We start from the raw sequence: 23,408 nt of genomic DNA, 5'->3' as shown, positions 1-23,408 counted from the left end.
ATCATTTTGCTTTAGATGCAGGGATGGTTATGCTGTCACTTAACTTAATGATCACTTCACTTAAAAGTGTCATTTGGGACTTAGACTGTACAGTCCCATATAGTTACCATTCAGAGGTAGGCCCTTAATGCAGGTTTCTTACCACTCTACTCAAATCTAAATTGCTAAGTAATGCATACACATACCCAAAGCCAAGCAGCGGGATTTGGTGTGAACTGTGGCCAAAACCTAGGAAAGCTGAAAAACTCCATTGGCAATGTCCTCATACAAGATGCATGCCCTTGTTACCTACCTTTGGTACATGCCACTCAACCAAGCCACTTAGACACATTTTCACATGCCTCCCATGGTCAGTGAAAAAAGCATCTTCACTGCAAGACAGCTCAGGAAAGGGTCTTCTCTTGTGAGATCTGGATTACCCCAAGATCATCGGTTTCCCGTATGGATGATGAAGCCTTTGTAACTTCACTGTCAGACTATAGGTATTTGTATGTTCCCCAAACAGACAAAAGGACTAAAGTGTGGTTGCAGCATGGGCTAACTGTATTAAGGCACAGGTTATTTTTACAGCTTTGTGTCAGAATATGGACTTGAGAGGAACATTACTGCAAGCCTTACTCTCTTAAACTAAAGTTATATCAGAATAGTTGTGACACTATTTTGTAAACTAAAAAGAACACTAGTCAAAAAGACTGCGTGTTTTGAAGATTGTCACAAGTAGATTAAAGTCTCATCACTCATGCAGTGACTTATATATGCCTATCATCTCTTCTCCTAGAACTTCTGCACAGCAGGACTGCTGTATAGACTTCATGACATGCAGAAAAGATGACAGAAATACATAAGTGTTTTGATTTACCTATAGCCTTCTCTCTTCTATTCCTAATCTAGAATTTAGTGGATTTATGATGTGTTGTATGTCAGGTGTCTGAATATAATTATTTCAATAGTCATTCTTGTGATTCTAATTTTTATGTTTTACAAGTCATGTGTTGATATGTTGTGATTAGGCTTTTCTTTTATTACCACAGCAGTGCTTTGCTTCTGTAAATAAAATTAAAGACCTTTAATTTTCTTTATTTTTGGTGAGATTAACCTCTATACACATTTTTAATAGTGTTCTGCTTGGTCAATGAGAACATTCCAAAATGTATACATGGCATATTTCTTGGTTTTGTTTTGATATAGCCTATCACCTTAATTAGTGGGTAGTCCATAGCAGGCTGCAATTTGTTCAGTAAAATTCATTAAGCAATCCTGTGTTTCCTGCATTTTCTTTTGCATAATTCCCATATGCAGCATATATTTCTATATATACAGCATGCATACCTACTCAGAGTCATGGACTTCCAGGTCTCTGAAAAGTATAGTAAAGTCAACCAACTCGCCTGTGATTGTTTTTCAATTTCTTTTTTATATTCTTTTTTTTTTTTTTTGCTTTTTTGCCCGCTTTCTTTCATAATTTGCCTTCACGGAGTTTTTTTCATACAGATTTGGCAAATACAAGTGTTCCATGTATTATATTGCCATGGCATTCCTTTATTTTTATTACTGCATTTTTGTTCTGTAATACTGTAATTTGATTATTTGTCCATCTATTTTTACTTTAAGTGTCCAAATTTATAGTATTAATGTAATTCTTACATTGGTGTAAGCAAAGACCAGGTCTCCAGCCCTGCCAGGTTTTTCCAAACTTTTACATCCTTTTTGAGATGAAGGGTAGCTCAAGAATAATTTGATTATGCACATTTTGCCCACCACCTTTATTTTTACGCATCTAATGCAGGAGACTTTTAAAGAATAGATAGTAAGCAGTAGACATTAATCTCTGTGAGAGAGAAGATTCTTAACTTGAATTGCCCTTGTATCATCTGTTGAGTTCCCCTAAGCAAGGCACCACCTCTAGTTTTGGTCCTGACTAAGCAATTTATTTTGAAGATTCAAAGGCATTCTGTACTCAGACTATGGGATAGCATACAGTTGTATATAGTTTCTATTGACTCTCGAACTTCTTTCCCTGAGCAAAGAACAAGTCGTGGCAAGGAAGCAAAATTAGATCTTGGGTAGGGAGAGTACCCTGAAGGGGTGTTGGATTGCAGATTGTAGTGTCTGCTCAGAAGACTCACAAAAAACCCTGCCAAAATCAAACCTCAAACAAGAACAAATTAGGGTCATCCCTCTGGGAGAAGAACCATCCCTACAACACTGTCAGTAATTTAGGGAGCTGGCTGCCATGGAGTCAGCTCCAACTGAAAGCAAAACCATCTGTGGCCCAAGCGAGATGCAGGTCAAGAGCTCCATAGTGCTGCCCACCGCATCACTCTTTCTTTTTCTCTTTTTCTTGTGTGACTTGCACAGATGCGTCAGTGAGGGCTTGCATCCATTGCCACCCATCTCTAACCACCAACTGGGGGCCAGTGAGTGTTAATCATAAACAAGGGGCCTGTAGTACTCCATAGTATAGCTCTTGTAGTTTGACATATAGTTTTCTTCCCTGATTTTGTTATGTTTAACAGCTGCAGATGAAAGTAATTTATCCAAGTGAATAATCTTTTCTGCTTAATGAGATAGACTGTTAGGTTTAGAGCTCAGGTCAGCATTATTTAAGTTTTTGTCATTCGTTTTAAAAGAGGACTTGATAAAAACACAGTATCATACATGAAATTTTCTACAAGAGTGTGAATGAATAGAAAACCAAAAGGAATGCTAGGATGCATTGGGAATTTCCCCACTACTGCAATGTTAAGCTGTGTAATTGGTTTATATTATGAAAAGTGTCTAGAATAGTAATGACAAAATTAGTGTTTTCTAAATAATACATGTTATCAGATCACAACTTCAGAGCTAAGACAAGGCTTTCTTTTATGCAGGGTACTCTGATAATGTAAACCAACAAATTTTAATCAATTAACTTATAAAGAGCAGCAAATCCAGACTTATGTAGAATGCTCTCCTGGATTTACTATTTCCCTATGTAAAGTCAGTCTTCACTTTGATATAGCCTCTTGTAGTTATTTGTATAATTTGCCTCCTTCTTAGCTAAAAACCTACATTTTTTTAACAGCTTTGCTAATGACTTGGATGTTCATTAATTTCTGTACCTCAGAGGATTTTTTTGGCCTCCATTAATATTACCTGGATATATATTATGGCAGTGGCTAAAAATACCAGGTAAATACATAAATCAATGCATGCTGTGTAGTAAACAGAAAAATGTATTCCATATGCAGATTTAACCTGAAATAAGAAAATCTGTTTTATCTTTGATCTTGCTGTTGTTTGGTGCGTGTGCATACGTAATCCAGTCTTGATGGGCTTGCAGATGTATTATCTAATGAGAAAACAAGCAAACAATGAGAAAGGGAGAGAATTTTATTATTTATTTCATTTTTCAGACAGGAAATTAAAGAAATGGAAATATACGGAAGAATTGGACCCCTGGTGAGGTTTTGAGGTTTTTAGATGCCTACCCAGTGACCCTAATCACAAGACTTCCTTACTTCTCAGATATAATTATTACTATTTCCATCACGTATACTTTGGAAAGTTTTTTTCTTGTTTCCATATGAAATACTTATTTTCTCGCCCTGAACTTTCCTTTTAAGCAAAATCAATGTAAAGCTATTGTTGGTTTTACAAATGCCAGGGCGAATTATTACCATCATAGGCAGCAATAAAAGATATACTTTTCCCCTTGGTAGATTGAATTACTGAAAAATAACCTTATGATTACTGTATAAAACATCCTGTTTTAACACTGTTTTTAATATCCATAAAGTTTCTGATTTATTTTTCACATGCCAGCATCAATGCACTAAATTTCTCATTGGTCTAAACTGGTGCAATTACACTGACCTCTGTGGGACTCCACCTATTGCATTGATGGCTTTTAAGAGCAATGTTATTTTTGGATGAGTATTAGGAGCAAAAAGAGAGAGAGAGATGTCTGATTTCACGGACATTGATTTAAATAAGGAATGTAATTTTCTTGAAATCAAAGGAAATATTTTGATATGCTAGCTGTATTGAGGTAAATCTGCTTTAAATTGGGTCTTTTTCAGACCAGTGGGGAAAATAAGCCTTCTGATATTCCCTAGTATGGGATTACCAGCTGGAAATGCCAGGGAAACATGGCATATGTATAGGTGAACATGGCAAATGGACCTTTGTCCCTCTCTCTGTGAATATCTTGATTCAGACGTCTTAGCAACCTGAAATGCTCAGCAGTCTTGTAGTCTTCAGAAAAAGAAAGGAAACCCCCTTTTAGCACACTCAGGTTGCTTTCTTGCCACTACAACTAAAAAACTGGTTCCTTGACCCATGCAAAAGTAGCAATTTCTGGTTCAGTTTAGGCTATTGAGCTTTTTTGCCTCTTCTAGCTGGCTGATGATCACCAGGTCTTCTGCAGGTCATAATCCTTGTCTGTCTCTCTGAGGTGAAATCAGGATTGCTACCTGCCTCCTGATTCCCATTGTTGAAAGAGGACACAATTCAACACAGAATAACTGCACCCTTGTTTTGTGTTCAGTTAATACATACTTAAAACTAGGCCAAGCTTTTTCTGCTCATCTTTCTTCTCCTGACATGGTTTCTAATATGTGAGCGCCTTCTGTGAAATTTCTTTTTCAAGGGAATATAGTCAGCCTTAAGTTTGGAAAGCAAACAGCATGTACCTCTGTCGCCCTGATTCTTGAGTTTTCTAAAGCCTTCTGAGTTTACATTCTATTGAGAAACTTTCCCACACAGTTTCTGTAAATAATGTGTTGTTTTGCATTCCTTCATGGGGGTGGAGAGACTTGATATACTAGTGGTTTGTCCAATGTCTTTGGAGAGGTGGCCCATTCACTCTCCAATCCACTGTCACCTTTAGAAAAGTATAAAAGTTGGAGTCAGAAAATAAACTCTCTCTTTTACCTTGCAAAGTAGCAAGTAGCTCGCGTTGTGCATTCTCGTGTCCTATAGCGACATACCTCATATCTTAGAGGAAGAATTTGCTTTATTGCCTGTACAAGTATCATGAATGTGATAGGCATAGTGAAAGAGTTCTTCCTGAATTCCACTCAGGCTGAGTTCATCACAGTTTCTGACATGTTGGAGGCACATTAGAACAGGAGCACTGTCTGACTAGGTTTTCTGCAAAAACATTACTGACCCTTGACTTATCCTTTTTACTGACACCATTACCAATAACACCCTCCACTACCAGTGACTGCAAAGAGGTCTGCATACTTCACCATTTCCAAATGTATATTTTGGCAAATAGTTAGGTAGATGTATATGTTCCTCCCAACCCAAAATGAATGAGATTAAGAAAAGACATATAAGAATGACTTTTTTGAAGTCAAGTATTTCAACTCAATTTATATAACACCCATCTCTGAGGGTGATCCATTTTACATTTCTTTTCAATAAACCATTTTGGTCTGAACTGAATGTTTCAAGTGACCTGTAATTTATTTATTTTCAATTTTTTTCCCACTCCAGGTCTGCCTGGACTGTGTTTTGTTAGGGGGGTTTTTTATTTGTTTGTTTTTAAATGGGTGAATAGGGTGTTTCAGGGAAATATTTCAGTCCACAAACAGAAAAATCCATTAGTTTCACAGCTGTAGGTGTCAATGTTTTGACTTCTGACTTCAATACTTCTCTAGTTTATAAAAGCATAAATGCAAAAGAAGAAACAAAAAAAAAAAACCCAAAACCCAAAAAAAACCCCAACCAACCAAAAAAAAACCAAAACCAAACCACCAAAACAAACAAACAAACAAAAAACCCCACCCATACCATTGATGAGACTATATGATTTAAATAAAATATCAGTGTAATTAGCTAACTCTAATATTTCAAGTGAAAAATCATTCCCCCTCCCCCTTATTGCAGATTTGAATCCCATAAGAAATGGAAGGGACTGATTCTGATAGCAGTTTCTCTGTTTTAACTAATTGCAACTCTGCTGACCTCATTAAAATTAGATCAGATTTATATTTGGCCAGGAAGAAATCAGAATCAGGCCAAGAACTCAGAACTTATGTTATTTTTAGCACCAAAATAATCCCTTGTTTTGTAAAGCACAAGAATTGCTACAGGGCCCATAAATATTTTGTGAATCCAGTCAACAGATAAAAATAGAAAATACTTAGAACATGAAGAAATTCATCTGTCTGTCTATTGACAGTGCCTTATGGAAGAACAAGAGTCTAAGTACAATAAGGCAATAATGAATTTAATGAAAAAGCTACAGACATTCAGGTTGTAAGCTGAGGTGCTGTTGAAAGATAGTACATATTTTTGTCTGTATAGCAGAATTCTTTGGCTGAATGTCTATGAGTAGATTTCCATTGATAATAAATATGGAGGAAATTATTTATTGTAAATGGTAATTAGACTTTCCCCAGGCTATGAATCCAGCCAGTAGAAGATATTGAGTAATAACATACGCATTATTTTTGACATTCTGTCTCCATGCAAAAAAAAACTAAGAGACTATGATAGGAGCTAAACTTTGTTATGTCTTTTGTTTAAAGTACAGCAATATCACCATAGGCATAAACTAATATTGGTGTGTATGTAATAACATGTATAAGATGGAGTATAAAGTCACACTGCAACTTTATCTATGAAATAGAAAAATTAGTCGCAAAAACACACTAGTGCAAACTCTTGAATTTACCCAGGACTGCATTAGGATTATATGCAGGCTAACGAAGCGGTTTTTGTAGAATTTCAGCGTCAGATTTTAAAAAATTTGGAACTGATTCTTGCAAGAAAAAAAATTATACAGTTTATACTTGCAGTCATCACTCACATTCATCTGAGAGTTTTTCTGTTACCTCAAGCAATATGGAGCTGTGCTTTTGTTATAAGAGGATCTCAGTTTCATATACCCTCTTGCCATCAAATTATAGTGCCTAGCACAGTGACAATTGCAAAGACCTTAGAAAAAATACATTCCTAGCCTATATGTTTTTAATTATATTTTCAAGTTTCATTCGCTGTTGGCAACTTGATGTTATTTTGATTTTGCTGAGGTGAAATATATGAGTTTCAAATATGGCTTTGAAATTGATTAGGAATTAATATGGCAGCATGGCAGATATAGTAGATTTACTGCTTCTTTTGTGGTTCAGTGTGAACTCCCATGAAGAAAACCTATTGTGACCAGACTCAGAGTGACATGAGCAAAGCAGCTGATACTGGAGATAAGAGATCAGAGAAAAGGAGTCAAATAGGTGAAAGCAGAAAGGGGTTCTATCATAGCAAAAAAATCTATACCCACTCCAAAAAGGAAAAACCCTGGAAGGAGTCACACGAAAGGTGAGACATGAATGGATTATGAAAACAATGAAAAAAACCCCAAAAACTGAAAGCCAAGCAAACAAATTAAAAAAGCTTTAAAGGCAGTTAGTATATTTAAAATATTCTTAATACCTCTTATAAGAACATTAACAAAATTAAATTTGGAATTGCCCAGCTGATGTTGAGCACAGCCAAGCCCCATACTGTCAGCATGTGCTGCTTCTGGGGCTGGACTTACACCTCATTTTTGGGAGCAGGTTTCTTGATGACAGCAAATGGGACAGAAGGGCATGGGAGGAGAGGATGGTCTCTGCGGAAAAGTTACACACGTGGCTGAAAATGTAACATATGTTAGATATGTGGCTGCATATTAACCCTTCTGCGTTTCTCCTTCTATAGGAGCTGCATTGAGGGCACAATTTTTGGCAAGTTAAATACACAACTATTACCAGTTTACATGTAACTTTATCTACAGAGCAGGACTGCTCATGAAAAAGACAATACTGAGTGTATGTATTATAAACAGGGGCTTTAAATTGCAGTAGTCATTCTTGTGCAATCTAGTGTCTTCCGCTGTGTTTATCCTCAAGGAAAGCTATCTAAATTTGAATGTGGCGAAAGGTTGCTACCATCTGAGATGCAATATGCTCATATAGTGGTCATGCAAGGAGGTTCAGAGGTGTTTATTGTTCTATCTTTAGAAAAGGAGTAGAGCAGTAACCTTCCCATTGACAGACAGAAAAGAGTCAAAATCACAGTTCCAGCCCACCACTGGGCATTCAGAACTGTACTAAAGTAAAACAAAGAGTGCACAGGTTAAATATTAACAGTATTCTGCTGAGGCATCCCCAACATCCTTTTTTTACATGCTTACTTCCCTTTTGTAGATTTTGACTCAGCTTACTTATTTCAATGGCTATCATTCACATTCATATTAATTTAATTGGAAATGTTGTTTGACGTCAAGGTTTTCAAACAGAATATTTTCTTCAACTTTATTCATACTTCCAAATCTCATATACTGAGATTTCAGCAAAACTCAAATGTCTAATTAAAAATCAATGTCACAACTGATTTTGTATCTCATATATTCTCCACAAGACCTGGAAAACAGAGAGAGCACTTCTCAAACACATTATAGTGTTTTTGGCATTTGGACTTTGGGGTGACTGATGTAAACACAGAGAATTAAATCCTTCCAGCTTTCTAGATATCTGTATTAAGAACCAGATTCATATTTTGGACTGACTTGTATCTTTGATAGCAATCTTCCTACTGCACTCAGTAGCCATTTGTATCATCCTTCAACTTTGTATCATATATCAATACATTGAGTAAGGTCCAGTTTGGACCTGAAAGTAGTGAAAGGAAAAGTATTCCACATAATTACAGTTTTAGATCTGATCTTGTTCACATTTAGGTAAACAAACATTCAAGGTAGGCACTTAGTTTACATGAAAGCAAAACTATTTGGTGATGCTATTACATTACAAATAAACCAAAGTATCCAGATGTATTTCCAGCTTCAAAAATTAGGATCTTTGCAGAGCAGCTGACACAGAATTTTAAAAGAAGTTTTATATATATATTGTCTCAGTTAACAATGTGTCCCTGAGTATTAAGTAGGATTTATTCTTCAAAGGGCGAAAGACAAGGTCTGTACCTCTGAGTTTGTTTTTTAATATGAATATTTGAATAAACAGTTCCAGGCATACATATGAAGACTGCATATTGTATTGTAGAACAAGACTTTCAGAAATATTTTCTCAAATACTTAACATGAAGAGTCATATTAACATGGTGTGACCTCACATTGCATTTTTAACATTTATATATGCAAATGGTCATATTTACGTGTGCACATGCCATTCACAAATTCAAATTAAAGGCAAATAAATGTTTTAGATTAAGGAGATTAATTTGGTGTGTCTCACAGTTGGCACACTTTCTACAGAGATCACTGAGACCCAAGTGCTGGGCTGTTATCTGAAAAGACAGATGGCAATTTCCTTTTGATAAGAGTCCAGGTTTTTACCAGCGAGGGAACCCTGAAGTAACCATTTTTCTTGTAGGGTGAGCATCTTTCAGAAGCCAGATAAATCATTCTAAAATAGACGAACACAGAACCAAGAAACTAATCAATGTGAAATGAACAGTGTTGCATTCCCTTTCAAAAAGTTTAGAAGGTGCTCTTTTGCTTTTATTCTTGCAACACATGGGAACTAATTCAGAAAACTAGAAAATACAGATAACTTTTTCAGTACTCATTCCTCTTTTATAAATACCAATACAATTTATGATTATTAGAGATGCTAAATTTAATTTAGATATTGTTTGTTTAGAGTACCTATGCATCATTCATGAAAGAAACAGTTTCAGATATTTTAAAAACTATGTATGATATTTTAAAAAATAACTCAGAAAAAATCAGATAAAACCAAGTAAATCAGACAAAACCAAGATGCCTCTCTTTAACAGAAGTCTTGTTCAGTGGGTGCCATCTTAAATTGATCTGGAACATTTCAAACTTGTAAGTTATAAATGTGGACGCACAGGGACTTAGAAGACAGGAGTCTAGGGTCAGTCTGTAAGTACTAACCTGCTGCTAAAGTGGTCAGTCATCTGTATTTTGTAGTTATTTGCATTTAAAGACATTAAATATATTTAAATATATTCCCTCTTTCTTTTTGTAAACATATAAGACCCAACCTCAGACATGCTGACACCTGCAATTTAGTTTATCTTGTTGGATTAGACACAACAAGGATCACTTTCTTCTAGTTTCCTCTTCTCTCTTCTCTATCTGTCACTAATAGAGAAGAAATTAAAGTGGCTAGGATGGTGTCTGCTCACTCTTAGAACACAGCCTGATGTGTTCTTCATTATTCATGTCTCCATTAGTTTGGTCTGAGAGACCTGGGGATTCAGTCTGCTCTTTATTTGCTTTGCCACGGCTCTATAAGAAATATACCCTTTTAATTTTGCAATTTGTTATTGTAGCTTTCAGACTGGTTCAAATTTGACCAGCAGCACCTTGTTTACAAAGATATTTCAAGAAATTTTTTTCATCCTCTTCTATCTATGTCATCTCAAGGCTCACATGAGCATTGCGTACTTCCAATCACCTCAGGTCGCGTCACTTTGCATTGAATCAAGTCATGTCACATCAGTGATACCACTATCAGTACTTATTTCTGATAGAAAATTCAGCATAGATTTAGACAGCAAATTGCTCAACCACAATAAATGCATATAATGAGCAGACTAAGTATCTGTGAGAACCAGATATTTTAAGTGTCTCTGTCAAGTCGGTGCTTTCAGATATTTCAATATCCTTGTCTCTACACTGTATGCTGTATATAAATTTCTGATCCATGTGCATATACTAAAATGTCTGTCTAAGCAGCCTATTTGGAGCTCTTACCATCTACAACCATTTGCAAATTTAGACCTGTGCAGTTTTGAAATAGGAAGACATTGTTGGATGGGTCTGGATATTATAACTAAATTGTACATTTTGTAGGTTGATCATATCACAACAGTGTACAAAACATAAATGTTGACAGATTTAATTTTTTTTCATAATTTGGGTTTTGCCTGGTGGGCATGTTTTCAAATAGTTATGCATGATTAGGCCCTATGACAGCCATTTTATCAGACATTTTACCCTGATGCTCATTTACAAAAGTTAAATGTTGTAATTATCCTATTATGTAAACAAAAAAGGAGGGAGGGAGGAAAAGATCAACATTAGAAAAAAGAATCTAACTCGTAAGTACAAAACTAGACAGAGTTTCCAAAATGTTTGCTCATAGCATCTGTTTGGATGAAATTAACATCTTTTGGTTTATGTTGCCTGTGTATTCTCTCTTGACTTTCTTGGGATCTGCATGTTCACAGCATTTTTCAAAACTTTACTTATTTTACTTGAAATCCTAAAAATAAATTAAATTGACAGAGCTCACTCATCTACAATTCTATATAAGTGCTGAGTGGTCATCTTGTTAATTATTATGATCAATTTGTTTTGTACTGTGCCCTTTGTTTTGTTCACTCTATTTTTAATCCTCCTCCTCTGCAGCTGCTCCACTACCAAAACCTTTCCATCTACACCCAATACAGATGATAATACTAGTCACTATAACAATGAAGGCATTAATATCCTCAGGAGCCTGTGATCAGTATGAAACATTCTTTACCCTTAAGGTCTAGTGACTACTACCCAGAATTTGTCTCACGAGCCTCTGAGAAAAAATGGGAATAAATCCCACTATAATTTGACCTGTAATTCTTTCATCAACTAAACACAATAAAATTCAGGTAGATTCTTGTCTAAAACTTCCTAGAAAAGCACATGCCATACTGATAAAAAAAAAATTCATTTCTGTGAATAAAATTTTCACTCATTATGGGTAGAAAAGAAAAATGTCATGTATTTCTGACTGAGAGCCATTGCTAAATTCTTATCAATGGTTAGAGATATTTGTTTTCCCTTGAAAAGTATTGGTTTAAGCAAACAATCTCAGCAGCTAATCTAGTAGTGTGATGCTCCCTACAGAAGAGCTTGTCAGAGAACATAAGAGACTGAGGATCTGTTGGTCCCTAATCAAATATAATACTTTTTTACACTAATTCCATCACTGGGAGATATCCTGAAATGTGATTTTTAACAGTCTTTCTGAAAAACACTAATACTATTTTATAAAATGAAGTTATGCCAGAAGTTACTCTGCAATATGTCCTTCAAATCCTCCATTGCTGCATTCAGATAGCAGCATGAATTTACTCAGCCTCCTCCACAAGTGCTTTAGAAAACACATGAGATCTATATACTGGCACAGGATGAAGTGACTTTGCCTTTCCGGTTACATGCCCATTTTTCCATGTGATGCTCTGGTGTCCTGAAGTGTCTTGACTTTTCACTAGTAAAACTATTTGATTGTTGTTGTTTTTTTTTTTTTTTTTTTTTTGTATTTGTTGACTGAATAATATTGTAATGACTAAAACTGACTCTTTGATTTCCAGACCAGGAGACTGAAAGTTCAGTAGGACCTGCCTTTTATAAAGGAAAGTATCTACCTCCTGTGTAGGTTATCAGATCTGATCTTGTATTCAACAATAGATGAATGCTTGGTAAATTTCTCACAGCAACTCCAATGAAATACTAAGTTAGTTTTCAAAATAAAGAGTAAGATGGTTTTATTCCAAATGAAAAAAGTATTTGCGGCTCTCGAGAGCTGTTTGTAATATTGACTCCAACACACTTTTCTTCAAATTGCTTTTTTTGAAGACTATGCCTTAACCATAGAAGCTCTCACTTCGCGTGGCACAGTTTTAGGATCTTGTTAGTGCCTCTTTCATTCACCAGAATTTCTCAGATTTGTTTTATTTGTGTGAATTCTGTTTGATGCACTGGAATGCCTTCTGCTTTTACTGACTTAAAGTAGTAAATTTTCGTGTGTTGTACCTTTAATACTTCAGCTTTCTAAATTCAGAAAAATGTACTACACCTACTCTGTTATTGAAGATTCTTCCTCATAAAATTTGCTTCCTTATAGAATCATGTTATTAGCAGAGGTGTCATAAGAGGGCTGGTCTGTCACTTTAAACAAAGATTACTATTATCTACTGTTATGGCTGGAGGTTTGAGTTGGAGAAGATATTTTGGGCACTGGAATCAACAGGTCCAAATATCTCAGCCTTCCAAATTAAATCATTATTTAAATACAGAAACAAAACAGGAAGAGCCCTTTGTGGGATTTTTCACAATATATTTCCAATATTTCCAACATGCATTCTTAGGGATCCAACCTTCACTGAAAAATCGCATAAACATCTCAAGTTAGAGATCTTATTTTTTGAATAAAAGAAAGATTCAATATGTTATCTTGGTGTCCAAACATAATGAAATGAGATGTATTTCTTCATCCTCAGTTTGCACGCAAGATAAAAGGGGTCAATTGAATAAAGCATAACTTGCAGTCAACAGCTCCCCAATGCACTCAAAGAAAAATGCATCCTCTCCTTTTTAATCAGACTTATGAATAGATAGGGATGGTTTAATATGCACTTTGAAGTCTCTTACCCTGCGATTTGGCCCGTTCCCTGTATTTTTTCCTGGAACATGGTACTATGCATATCACAGCCTCTGCCGTCATTTTTAATAAGTAGCTTATCTCTGTGATGCAACTAAAAGCAATCCTGAGTGTCTCTGGGGTTTGTTGTAATTAAATTTTATTGTTGTATTTGAAAATGTACATTTTTTGAAAACTGGTGCAAGAAAAATTGAAAAGAGATTCTAGAAGGTGATAGTCTGATTTCTAGAAGGTTTTAACCCTTTGCAGTTGCCAGATTCACAAGGTTTATTTATGCTTCCCAAGCAGCTGTTCTTACACACCTCTGAAGCCCTGAATAATATAGCAGCTAGTGTAGTTTATTAGATGATTTTCGGTAACTGGCAAAATATTATAATTTATACCTGCAGTCAGATGCTGTAGGATCAGAGGTTCAGTAATTTGTGGGTTGCTAATAAGATGGTAGAAAACCTTTTCTGAAGGTCTTACATTTCTTCAAGTCCCAGTACTGCCAATGAAGTGCCATGAAAAAAAGGCAGTGTTTGCTAACTTCTGATTCAGACAATAAAGATATGACACTGTTTTTAGCAGAAAACTAACCAGTTTACTTATATTGTTCTCTGGCATTACACAGCCATGCTCAGGCACCACCACCCAAATGACTGAAGAGTGCATTCAGCTACCTTTGCACTCACACCTTTGTGCAGTCAGTGGAATTTCTTGCAGTTTGTATTCAGGGACTGAGCTTCACTTTGGTCATTGTACTGGTCTCAGTTCTCTTCACAGCTCAACTCATCAGGGCTGCTAATCAAGCATACATTGAAGTTTTCCCCTTTTGTGTTTTATTCCTGCTTGATTTTCATGCCGTGGGTTGCTTTGAACAACTTTTGGAGATTCATATAACAATTTTTTCCAAATAAAAATATTTCCTCCAAACAATGTCATCTTTTCTGTCTGGCATTGCTACTAATCTTTATTTAGTTATTTACTTTACAATTTCTAGAGGGATTGGATATGCCCAAGGCACCCCTTTAAGCAACACTTTATATCAAGGTTGCATTTATAAATACTTCATGAGAAGCTAATGAATGATTAATAGATGTTATAATGTATGACCAATCAATTGTAGATTTTGCAATGTCCAACAGACAAGTAGGTTTCTTATAAGCATAGATTATAACCATATCTGACATCTTCTATTGATGGGCTTCTAAACGTCTATAACATACACACTACTCATATCTGTAACATGCTTAAAACATCTACTAATCACTGATTAATTTTTTATAGCCTATTTTGAAGCAGAGCCTGTCTATGCAGTATATCCCCTACCACTGCTTGTGACTCTCCATTTCTAAAAGACAGATAATTTACTAGTCATTTTAGGATTTAGAACTCCTACTAATTTCAGCTCAAACATAAAGCTTTTCTGAGTTAGCCCTAGCATTTTCATCTCAGTCTAAGAAAAACAGTCCCTAGACTGTTATGTCCCTCAGATTTCTGGCTGCTCTAGCCTGCTCATGCATATTTTGCAAGTTCTGCTATAATGCAATGATTCTGAGGAGGCAAAGACACTCCAAAATGTATTTCCAGCTTCTTGAACTCAGTTTGATTGCTCTCAAGACAGCTATCCAAGTGATGATGGTTCCAAATGTCTTTGGTTTTTTTTTTACTGTCATCCCCATGTTCTTGATTCAAAGTTTGTCCTTTCTCAGAAAAGGATAAGAAAATAGAAACTTCCCAATAATCCAATGGAAAAGCCATGTCCAAGACAACTTTTGATTCTGACAGAAGAACATACATTTTGTATGCTTGATGAGCATAGGAGTTGTTAGGACTGCTCCTCCATGAGATTCCCCTAGTGTTTCAGGTGAAAGTCATGACCATGCTCTGTACTTTCTATGGTGCATTTAGGTAGAATTGACTAAAGCAGGCAATACAAATTATTTCCTGAAAATTTATGAATCCTGGAACTAATCATTCACATTTGAGAAGCAGCATGTGGATCAGTATCATATTTTACAAATGAATTTTGAATTTTTATTTGATATCTGTTGACCTCACTTACAAGGTTGAGTCTTCTAAAGGGATTTATCTAGATATTGAGACTAATTATTTAATTATAAAAATCAAAATTATAAAAACTGCTCATTTGCGTATTTTTCTTGGGTTTGGGGTCATCAGTAAAATAGTTTCTGTTCTGAATATCCCCAAGTAAACATTCCACTCCCAGTCAAGTGCTAATCTTTCACTGATTGCTCTTTACAGCAGTACAAAGCTGCTATACCTGTGGCATTAGCAACTTGTGCCTAAAGAAACACATCAAGCATAACTCGATTAAAAAAAAAAAAAAAGGAGAGAGAATATAGGGTTAAAAGGGGGAATTTTATTCTTCAACATCAACACGGAATTTCCTCTTCCTTTTTTAAAACGACTAGTTTTCAAAGCTCCAGAAGTAATAACCTCTCAAACTTGAGCTCTTGGAGCAGACATTTTTTACACACAATTAAGTGGGTAAAAAACATTATAATAACATGAACCTTACTGTGCTATCACTTTTATATTATTCAGTTAATATTATATGTTTATCGTGGGCTTTATCATTATCTTTTATTTCTTTTTTTTCAGCTGGTTAATAATCCATTAGCAAGTCAGGCAGCAGCAGCAGCAGCAGCAGCAGCCATGGGCTCAATAGCAAACTCGCAGGCCTTTGGAAACGCCCTCTCCAGTCTTCAGGGGGTCACAGGCCAGCTCGTCACTAATGCACAAGGACAGGTGAGTACAAGATGGAGCAAACAGTGAATTCTGATGGCAGGCTGATCTTGGGACAAAAATCAGTTCCGCCTGTATGACAGCAATTTAAAAGTGCACATGCTGAAGATAAATAAATATTGATTTGCCAGACAAGGTAAGAAATGGAAAGTCTGAGAAACAGGGCAGTTAGGCATTCTTAAAGAGTGTTTTCAAGGTAGAAAAGGCTAAGGGTTTGTTTTATTTTGTTCCAGCCATTTAAAAATATCAGAGTAGTGCAATAGTAGTGCAATACCATGCACTACTATTTTACCATTTTAAAAGTCCAGCAACCCTGTAATTTTTAACAACCATACTATCTGTCTTCTATCCACTTACATATGCCTAATAACAGATACCTTCACTGAAGTGGTACGGTGCTTCACTTTTTTGCATTTTTGTGGCATTTCTGTATTACATCATTTCTTAAAAGGCATTAAATGTTTCTAGTAAAGGAAAATAAATTGTAATGAAGAATCAGTGATGGAGTTATCTGAGTGGCTTCCTCATCTGTTTATTAACTATGTTAAGAAATTTGCAATTACTATGCCAGCCTGTAAATACAAATTTGGAAGATCATTTTGGTTTAAAGAAAATTTTCCAAACACGAACTTGAACATTGTTTAATAGTGAGTGTGTCTAAGAGAGAGACTGTGCATTACCTACATTTTGGAGCTGTTTATTTGTTAAAAATTTCAGTTTCAGTCTAAGTATGATGCAGAAACATATGCATCCGAATCCATATATATAAAAGTAATTTCTATGATAAACCATATTTAAGTGGCTTTCAAATTGTGACTACTTTCATTCGTTATTGAATTCATTAGGACTAAAATGCCTTGGATCTCTGCAACAGATCTGTCAATGTAACTGCTAACTGTGTAATTTGAATGTCATTATTCTAAATTCTAAAAATTGGGCATACAGTGATACCCACAATGTTTATGTGGGTGTTAGGCCCTGAAGAGCATTTATTGAAATGATGCAGCTTGGATGATATGTGAATCTAAAATTTAGTTTCTACTCTTACTGTTTACTAGTGAAGAGAAAAAAAAAGAAAGAACAGCTCTTCTCCTGGTAATTTATGGCTAGTTAATTGGAACAAGAGTGACGTTTTTTATTTTGGCCCATTAAAAAATAAAATTCAATACTTTATAGGACCTCCCCTGTTTTTTTTAAATAGGACACATAAACAAAGATGCTTCCTGAGCTTCACTAACACCATCCAAGTCCCAGGGAAAAAAATGCTGACCTTGTTATATTTACTGGGTGGGTGCAGAATTGTTCCATCACTACCCCGAGGGTTGAACGATGGAGCTTGTCAAAGTGAGGCCTTATCTAATGAATCATCTTATCGCAGGTGCACACCACACATATTAAAGGGGGATTGTATGAACAATGTGCCCTCTACAATAACCTTTCAATGTCTACTTTAACCCTTGTTTCAATCCCTTTTCATCAAAGGATCATTTTATGCAGCCAGCTTTAAATGGAGGCTCTCAAAAGCCTATTAAGATTTCTGGAGGAATGGGGTATTGGTTTGGGAGAAAAGTTGGTTATAATACCTATAACTCATAGTCAGATCAGCTCCAACATAGAAGCCTGCTTGTTTCTATCTCCTCTGTGCTCCAGAAATGGTTCACAGTTGCCACTTACATATGAAGCACTTGACACCAAAGATGTTCATCGTAAGAGCTGAAGTTATGAATGTAGACTAATTTCTTCATAGTTTTTCCTTTACATGTTCTCCACAGAAAACATAATCTATGTGTGACCATTCACTGTATCCTTAAAAAAAAATCCCACTACTAAAAAGATATCACTGAATGAAAGTTTCACTCAGGTTGCGTTGTTTATTCCAGACATAATGTCAAGTCAAATAATTCGACAGGTTGCAGAGAAAGAGAAAGGAAAGGAAGAATCTTCCCAATTGTCAGAATAAAATTACAGCATCTAGCTATCTGCCTAAGTCTTTTAAATAAGGGTTTTATTTTTATCACTTGTTTTTGCAAATCTTCCTTGTTTTATAATCAGTACTGCAGACCTTGCCACAATATAGATAAATATTGATAGTAAGTGTGTAATATAGCACACAGCTTTATAATGCTCAGCATAAGCTCATATTACTTAGAGACCATTTCTCAGGCTGCCTTAAAACAGGACTATTCAGTATAATTTATCTGCATTCCAGAAATTAAATTGCATTCCCTTCAAATTAATAGAGTTATAACACCTAACCAAGAACTAAGAGATGTTTCTTCAAAGTTGGGAGCATAAACAAATAGTAATTTGAAACCTCCATTTCTGAATAATCTGCTTGGAGTCGCTAAAGAGATAGATTTGCACCACATGTTAAGAATTCTGCTCTTTGAAAATTGCCCCTTTCAAGGAATCACAAGCATGATACCCAAAACTCACTCCCGAAAATATAAAGCTGAATGAGTTACTAGAATGTTGATATGTGCAATCTTTGTAATTACATGCTGTTTCTGTTACAGAAATTCAGGGCTTGTCCATCTGTCTAGCTAAATATATGGTGATCAGTAATCCCTGGAGACATTAAGCTCTAGGTCAAATCCAAGATCCTATGCCAAATTTAAGGGAAATGGTCCTTTAAATGACATATGGCATGGCCTTAATTCCCAATAGTCTAGGAGTTGTTACAATTACAGTAAAAAAGATCACATATATTAACAATAATTTAAATAACATATTTTTATTTAATTAGTTATTGAATTCAAAGTTATGGCATGTTTGTTTATTTTTCATCTTTTGCTTTGGATGGCAATATAACACACACACACACACACACACACACACACACACACACACACACACACATATATATATATATATATATATATATAATATATATAGAGCTTCCCAAGACCAAGCCAAGAGATCTAATCTGTGGAAACAATATGATTAGATCACCTGATTAATTTGATATAGTACACGTAGAGGACTCTAAATCAAATTTTCATTTTCAGAGGCATATTATGAAGAGCTATTGGCCCATGTAACACTGCTTGCATTCTATTTGCCCTCAGCACTTTCCAGGAAGAGTTTGCAGCACTGGGGCTTTCATATCTTAAATTTAAAGGCCAGGGCAGCAGGTTTGCCAGATTGCACCATGTCAGTAGATATCAAAGAGAGACTGCCTACATATTCAGCTTCAGCCTGCCTTACAGTGGGACCCTAGTGCTGTTGCTTCCTTGGATTCTTCAGAGGTTTAAGCCAATATATTTCTTTTTTATGCTGGTTTTGCAAATGAAATAAAAAATCAGGAGTTTTGTATTGGTTTTGCTATGTTTATTTAGCATGTGAAATGTGTAATTTGGTGGTGTCAAAATATTTGTAAGGAATTGAGCCAAAGAAATATGAAAGCAAGGTTGATGAATATGGTTTCTTAATTATCATCATTTGCATTCATATATGCTTCTTGACTTCAGCAGGATCAAATACATTTTTACTGTGGGTTTTTTACATATTTACCGAGTAAGTTTAGTTACTCTTTTGAAAAGATGGGAGTTGTCTAACAGGAGGAAAATACCACTAAATTCAGCAGTTACAAGATAACAGTTCACCATAAAAGAAAAGAGTAACATGATGAGAGTTGGCATGATGAACTGCCTTGTGGATAAAGAGGGTAATAGTCTGTTTCCTGGGAGATAAAAAGGAAAATCTAAGTATGTATGGTGTAATTGTATTGTCCACACTTTAATTGAACAGTGAATTAATTGGGATTGTTTCATTATAATCTAAGAATGCCCCTGAAGTAACCCAGGCTTTATTGTGTCCATGCTCTTTAGATATGAAATCCTTCTGTATAAGAAAAATCTTAAGCGCAGGTCCACCCTGGTACTTAACAAAAAAATAACTATTTTTTGAGTGTTGTCGTCCACAAGTAGCCCAGAAACTAAATAGAGAGAGAGGCATTGTTGATCCAATTAGATAATAGGAGTACTTTGGTTCTCATTATTCTGATGAGAGGGTACACATTTGCTCTTTGAGCTTCTTGATGGTAAACGGTGCTAATGAGGCCTGATGGATTCCCTGCTCCTAACAAGCCTCTCAGCAGTAGGAGTGATTACAATGGAGATAGATTTGATGGGATGCGCTCCCTTTTGTAGTGTCTCAGCTGCTGACACTCTGCGACATAATCAGGTCACAGAGCCGGTCACAGCCATCAGCAAAAGCCATAGCTCTATTCCTCATTATTAAAGTGCATTATTCAGTTCCAGGCCTTCACAATACTGCCAAGGGCCTTTTTTCCTTCCCCTTTTTTTGTTAAGCATCAGTTCTCAAATACAAGAGTTAATAAAATCATCAGCTAAAGAACTAGTAAATTAAAGAAATGGAAATAAAGAGCTCCCTTTCAAATTCATTGAAGGATCACAATTAAATAAGCAGGGAATTTCTCATCACCACACACTGTACAGTACAATGTAATATGTCATGTGCAATAACAACAGAGATAGGATTTAAAAAAATAACTGTGCTCATTGTGGACTGGCTTGGAAAGTGCTGAAGTATCTTTTATGGTAAAGGAAATTTCTGTCTTCACAACTATTACATGTCTACATGTAGGTACTATTATTTTCACTGTTTTCTGTAACTACTTTTTTCCTGAAGTGAAAACAGTTATTTGCAAACTAAATTTAAGATTCTAAGCAGAGAAGCTGTCTTGTCTTAGCTCAAGTGACCAAGGCCACAATCTGGAAAATATTCAACAGGCCACAGTACTAGAACCTCTTTGCTCCCACAGAAAAGGCCGCTACCTTCTTTTGCGGAGTGAGGTCATTATAAAATGGTGTGGAAAAAGGTGTTTGTAGCATTTTTTTTTCTATTCTGATGATGTTCAGTTGGGGCTGTCCCCATTCCAAAAGAAAATACTCTTTTAAAATCTAAGGCACATTTTAATGCAGTTTACTTAAACATGTGAGAAAAAAATAGTGCAAAGCTGGAATTTGTTAGTTAGTTAACTTAGTTAGCTATTAACTTTTTGTTTCAGTTTTGTTTCAGCTAAATAAGATATTCCAATACTGAAATGTATACCTTTAAAGAGATTTAAACCATTTCTGTTAAATCTCTGCAATACATATTAAGTGACAATAGTATGATTTTGTGCATAAATAAAACCAAAGGATCCAATACATTGGATGGGTTTTTTTTCTTGCTGTTGGGAAGTTTTTTATTTGGTTTTTTGGGGGGGTTTTGCAGGTTTTTTTCCTGTTGGTCTTGTTTAACTCCACAATTTTTCCTCCATTTTCTTTCTGGTAGAGTATGCTATGATGAGCAGATGAGTATGTATACACAAAGTCATTTGTAAGACTTTCAGTTCTCAAGAACCACAGATATAAGAACTTTTCCATATCCACACTTTAAAGTTCAGAGCAATTAGCAGTCATCTCCAAGAAATGTGTAGATACTGCCATGTAACCTAGTTTTCTTTTCAACACTAGCCAAGAAATTTGACAGCTACCTCTGGGACAGCAAGTTGTGACTCCTCCTATACTTAAAAGGAGGATGCTGATTGTTTGTTGGGTTTTTTTGTTGTTTCAATTTTTTTCATTCTTCCAGAAGTTCTAGGAGGCTAAAAGTCCTGTAATGTGTAAGAATCTTAGAGTCTTCCTGAGTATGTGCAATTCATACTGTTCTTCAGGTGTTCAATGTCCGCTAGCCTTATCTCTTAACCTTTTCTTTTTCTTGTTTTCACTTTCAGCTATGCAGTTTTAATACATGTTAACCACTAATATTTTAGCCCTCAAAACATCCAAATGTTCACAAAATTCTTAACTATAATTGTTTAAGTAGTGACTGCTAACAATATCTTCCTAGGGCTAAGACCTATGGAAATCTGAGTTGGTGGTATCAGAATGTCATATATTAAGGATACTTCATTAGAAGCCTGAGAAGTTAAAAGAGACACATTTTGAGAGAGATATTAGAGGGAGGGATTGTAACAGTCTGATAATACCAGCATTTAAGAACATTCCTTGGAAAACCCTTTACCAGGAGAATCTGTTTTGACAGACCTTAATATTAATGTATTGAATTTCTGCTGGGTGGAGTCTGACTCTCCGTTTACCCCCTCAAAGTTTCCCTGTGCTGAATACATGCGGTTTTGCCATTTGCAGGAAGAAAAGTGAAAAGAGAAAAGGTCAGTTGTAAGGGAAGATTTTTTTTTCCATTGGTTTTCCTCCCCAAAGCTACACATGGAGGAGGGTGTTTGTTTAATTACCTCCCATGTGAATTTGAATCAAAAGACAAATAATTCTTTTAACATATTTTTGCTGACTGTGCCTTTATTTTGCTGTACTATTTCTCTAATATCAGTTGTATCCACAGTGGCATAAATGTAGAAATGCATGGACCAAGCTCTCCGGTCATGCAAATTGGCAGCTTTATGAAGCAGAAATGGACTAAGGCAAAGTGAATCTATCTTAAACTAAGAGCTGACTAGCTTTTTTATCTATTTTAGGCAGTGATCACTGAAAAATGGAAAGTATAATTGTGCAATAAAACTTGTATCAGGCTTGGAAATTATCCACATCTATCCAGAAGAGCCACTGAAATTTCTTTCATCTAACTTGCAAGAAATCTTACATTTGGTACTAAATTTCACAGTTCAGATTGTAGTCTTTTGCCTGAATTTCTGCCTAAGATACTGTGTCTTGGACATAGATCTTTTCAGAGGTGCCCAAGTCTTATTTTCAAAAGCAACTTTCATACCTGTAAAAGCCTGAGTTTCCTTCAATCAGAGTTACGAGACTGAGTGCTCGAAGGCATGTCTATGCACTGTAACAGAGCATTGCAAGCAAATTGCCGGAGACAGTTCATTTATATGTGCATGTCTCAGTGCTGTACTAGCACAGATTGAAGAAGCCAAAACTCTCGGCAGTATGTTATTATGGCTGGACTAATTAATTCTGCTTCTCAACAAGGTGACACAGGATCTAGTTCATTAGTTATTAGCTCTGGGGTCTTGCTAACACACTGTACTATGTGGATTAAATATACTTTGAAGAGACCCTTAAAAACCTGCAGCATTTAGGCACTTTTGAAAATGTTACAATTCTACATTAATTATTCTTCTTCAGAAATACTGTACATAACTGTCCTTTTGTCATTGCCTTCTTAATTACTTTTGCATGGAGGAGAAAACCAAACTTACTACTAGTTCAACCCTAATGCCATTTTCATGAAAGCTAACCAATAAAAAAAAGAACCTACCATTCCTATAATCTG

The 23,408-nt window shown here is 35.6% G+C and overlaps 1 protein-coding gene across 5 annotated transcripts in view; it reads left to right on the top strand.

Annotated features, from left to right (window-relative positions):
* The window catches only part of POU6F2 (POU class 6 homeobox 2), a 318,916-nt gene that overhangs the window by 240,140 nt on the left and 55,368 nt on the right, over positions 1-23,408 (top strand). For all 5 annotated transcript variants that reach the window (XM_072924039.1, XM_072924038.1, XM_072924037.1 and 2 more), the window contains exon 6: positions 15,996-16,142. In XM_072924039.1, coding sequence (XP_072780140.1) covers positions 15,996-16,142 — 147 coding nt within the window. The remainder of the gene's footprint in view (positions 1-15,995; positions 16,143-23,408) is intronic.

This window comes from Taeniopygia guttata, chromosome 2 (assembly GCF_048771995.1).
Source record: "Taeniopygia guttata chromosome 2, bTaeGut7.mat, whole genome shotgun sequence".
NCBI classification, from domain to species: domain Eukaryota; kingdom Metazoa; phylum Chordata; class Aves; order Passeriformes; family Estrildidae; genus Taeniopygia; species Taeniopygia guttata.
The sequence above is the reverse complement of the archived record's forward strand: the minus strand, read 5'-3'. Positions and strand labels throughout refer to the sequence as shown.